Source organism: Merops nubicus, unplaced genomic scaffold (genome assembly GCF_000691845.1).
Source record: "Merops nubicus isolate BGI_N331 unplaced genomic scaffold, ASM69184v1 scaffold53457, whole genome shotgun sequence".
Lineage (NCBI taxonomy): Eukaryota > Metazoa > Chordata > Aves > Coraciiformes > Meropidae > Merops > Merops nubicus.
In genome coordinates this window covers 1-3,866 of record NW_008622035.1, presented here as the reverse complement: position 1 = coordinate 3,866, position 3,866 = coordinate 1, and the positions used below count along the sequence as shown (strand labels likewise).

At 46.8% G+C, this 3,866-nt stretch overlaps 1 protein-coding gene across 1 annotated transcript; it reads right to left on the bottom strand.

Annotated features, from left to right (window-relative positions):
* Nucleotides 1–2,323: 2,323 nt before the first annotated feature.
* Nucleotides 2,324–3,862, bottom strand: BBS10 (Bardet-Biedl syndrome 10; the record flags this gene model as incomplete). Its single annotated transcript, XM_008944628.1, has 1 exon — nucleotides 2,324–3,862. A coding segment is annotated over one exon (1,539 nt), but the record flags the coding sequence as incomplete, so codon positions are not given.
* Between the last annotated feature and the right edge of the window lie 4 nt (nucleotides 3,863–3,866).

Below are 3,866 nucleotides of genomic sequence, written 5' to 3'. Positions count from 1 at the left end.
CTGCCACACCGGGGTCTCCCCTTCGCTCCCACCGGACCCCTCACGTCCAGCAGCTACTGAAGGCAGGTGGTAAAAGCAAGAACGTGGTTTTCTTTCCTTTCCTCCGTGTTTAATTCCCCCTCACATCTGCACCCACTAAAATTATTTTAAAAAATAATAATTACTGTCCCTAGTTATTCATAGAATCATAGAATCATAGGGGTTGGAAGGGACCTCGAAAGATCATCTAGTCCAACCCCCCTGCCAGAGCAGGACCACCTAGAGTACATCACACAGGAAGGCATCCAGGTGGGTTTTGAATGACTCCAGTGAAGGAGACTCCACAACCTCTCTGGGCAGCCTGTTCCAGTGCTCCGTCACCCTCACAGGAAAAAAACTTTTCCTGATATTCACCTTGAACCTCCTATGCTCCAATTTGCACCCATTACCCCTTGTCCTATCAGAGGTCATCACTGAAAAAAGCTTAATTCCATCTTCCTGACACTCACCCTTTACATATTTGTAAACATTGATGAGGTCACCCCTCAGTCTCCTTTTCTCCAGGCTAAAGAGACCCAGCTCCCTCAGCCTTTCCTCATAAGGGAGATGCTCCACTCCCCTAATCATCTTTGTAGCCCTACGCTGGACTCTCTCCAGCAGCTCCCTGTCCTTCTTGAACTGAGGGGCCCAGAACTGGACACAATATTCCAGATGGGGCCTCACCAATGCAGAATAGAGGGGGAGGAGAACCTCTCTTGACTGACTAACCACACCCTTTCTAATGCACCCCAGGATGCCATTGGCATTATTCGTTAAAGAAATCACCCCAGTGAACACCGAGTTTCTGTTTTTCGTATGAAGTGTGTAAAAGTGTATTAAAAAAACTTTTTTTTTTAGTGTAAAGACACTTTACATTAAAGTTTTACGCTTTATTCTAAAGTTTTATTCTGAAAAAAAAACCACAGTATTTTATACTACTATCAAGAATGTATATAAACTTTCACCAGAAAGTCGCAGTCAGACGAAGCATTGCTGCCAAAATGCCTGAAAGAACTTTGGTAGATAAGACTCTTCTGAAGAAACTGGAAAAGGGAAATTAACAACATAAATTAATGGAGAAAAATTCTGATTTCCAGTTGTAATCATCTCAGGTATAGCAGATAAAAGCATCTTGTGCCCACGATTTTAAATATCCACACTAAATTTTATTTAATGGCAGACTTAAAAAAACTCCAATTATTCTAAGTGTTCTGCAATAGTGCCACATAGAGAACCGAAGAGACACTGTTACCAGCTGCTGCTGCTCAGTTACTCAAAAATCTCCTCTACCAAACCAGTAGTTTTTAAGATGCAGCACAAATGGAGGTATATTGACATCCAAGTGGCACTGAGCTCAGACCAAATCTTAGTAGTGTGAAAAACCTGGGGGAAAAAAAGAATAAAAGAAGAAAAAAAATGAACCAAACCCAGAATAAAATCTCAAACGATCAAAGTCTGAAGTGAAAAAATGTCTCGGGTTTTTACACAAAACTGCATTGTTGCCTGTGTAGAGAGGCTGTGTACACAGACTTTTACAGCAGCACAGCTCAACCCAGAATAGGTAAAATTAATAGTTGAACTAAATAACGTCACATAAACTAATTTGCCAGAGCAAATGCCAGCCAGTCATGATACAAGTGTTCTTAATTCTACTAGCTTGACTTAAGCGAACTCAGTGGAGTATAAAAACTGCATCTCCTCCCAGATGAGAAAACTCTTCACCGGGCTGCACTGCAGGGACCGACCACTGCCTGCCCCCAGCACCCAACCCGCTAAAGCCAGTCAGGTTTTCCCTGTTTTATTCACAACTACAATATACACAAACTACTTTCATCTGAAATCACGTTCAATCCAGCCCATTACGAAGGCTTAAAAACCTGCTTATAACCTGTAGGTTCAGTGGCTCACACCACAGCAGCAGCTTTTAAACATGCCAGGAAAACCATCTGACATCTGACTTGCAGGAAGACTCAAACTGCCCAAGGAGGCCAAGTCCACCCTTGCCTGGAACTTGCATGTGCAGGTCTTCTGCACGTGGGTGGAAATGGCACCTCACACCTTCTGCAGGGGAAATCACTGGCACTTCCAATGTCTGAAAATTCCAGTTTGTGCTGTCCAGAACCCAGCCTTCCACAAATCTCAGCTTGTCAGCTTTTCTCCCTTCTCTTTGAAGAGGCAAGTAGCACAATAGGTCTATGGACCTAAAGAGAGATCTTCCAGTCTCTAGCCCTGAATTTTGAGACACATACATCTGACAAGAAGACACACAAAAATACATAATCAAAACCATTCTTTATTAATGATTTCAGAGATCATCTTCTGAGTCACAATCCTCAGGGTTTTGCAGTGGTCGCCTAACACCAATGATCAGATCCACAGAAAGAAGCTCTGTAACACAGTGGAGGACCGAGATGACGAGCTGATATTTGCAATACACTGATTCCAAGCCCTTCTCCTTCACAGGCAGCGGCTCATTTTTCCTGAGTGCATTTATGACTTTGAGGTAGAACTTGGTAAAGCCATTTCGTTCTGTCGTCCCATACAAGGCCTTGGGAATACTTAGCAAAGCATCAGCAACCACATTGGATACGACAGTTACCTCTGGCTGCTGAAGCTGTTTTGAGTAACACTGAATATAGTAATGCAACAGGATTTCAAAGTAACCTCCTACAGGCAAAACCGACCCTGTTTCTATGAGGGAGTTGGAATCATTCTGTGCAACACTTCCACAACTCTCTCCACCTTTAAGTGGAACTATATCACACCTTGTTTCTTCTAGGTCTTTGCCAACACCTGGGCGTTCACACACAGCAACTGGATCAGCATTAAGTGCTGGCAACACAGCAGTGCTGCAGTTATGATTGCCCAAAAGCAAATCACTTTTATAGTTCTCGTGCATGTCACCTGGATGCTGACATTTTCCATGGAGTTTCTGTACATCTCCTGAAGACCAATCTCCTTCAGTGGCAACACTGAATTCTTTGATGTGGGAGACGGGATTTGATGGGATTTGCATGTCTGCTTGCACACATGTTGGATTTTCACTTCCCTGCAAACCAGTGTCTACAATCTGGGTCTCTGTTTCATCGTTACCTGCTTTCAGTTGATGTTCAGAAACCTGATTACCATCACAAGCAATATTTCCTATTACGAGTTGCTTCTGAGTACCTGAGAAAGGCCAGCCACCAGCCTCGGAGGCATCGTTCTGGCTTTCCCCCCTCTGATCGACTGTTTTAAATAGCTGCTGGAGCATTGTGAACGCCCCCTGTAAAGCAGCAGCATGTTGCTCATTCACGCTGTCGGCCGGCCCACAGAGGACCAGGCAGTGGGGCTGGAAGGCACACGCGCTGGAGAAGCCAACGTGAGCGCACCTCCTCGAACCCAGCAGCAAGGGCTGGCAGAACGCCGCCACCGCGGTGCCGGTGAGCTCCCCCTGTCCGTCACCACCAAACGGTGCGTACGGTGAGACTCCGGTGATTTCACAGACAAGGGCCACTTCTTCCCATGACAAGCACTCTACTACGGATATCCCGTGTAATTCCGCATAGTAGATAACCACTTCCTCCTGCTTCAGGCTCGACAGCAACAGCTTCACCTCGTTGCTCTGCAAGCGTTTCATGAAGGCTTCTACCCTCCTCGCGATCCAGCGAAGGGAAGCCTGATGCTGGCGCTCCGAGTCGATGACAAACTCGACGCCGGGGGCCGCGAGGGCGGGCCGGAGGGGCTCGGTGACGAGCAGGACCCGCAGGGGCCCCTCGGCCGGGCAGTAGGCCGTGAAGTCCCTACGGAGGACGAGCCCAGGCAGGACCCTGGAGCTCGCCACGGGGAGGCCGGGCACGGCGGCGTGC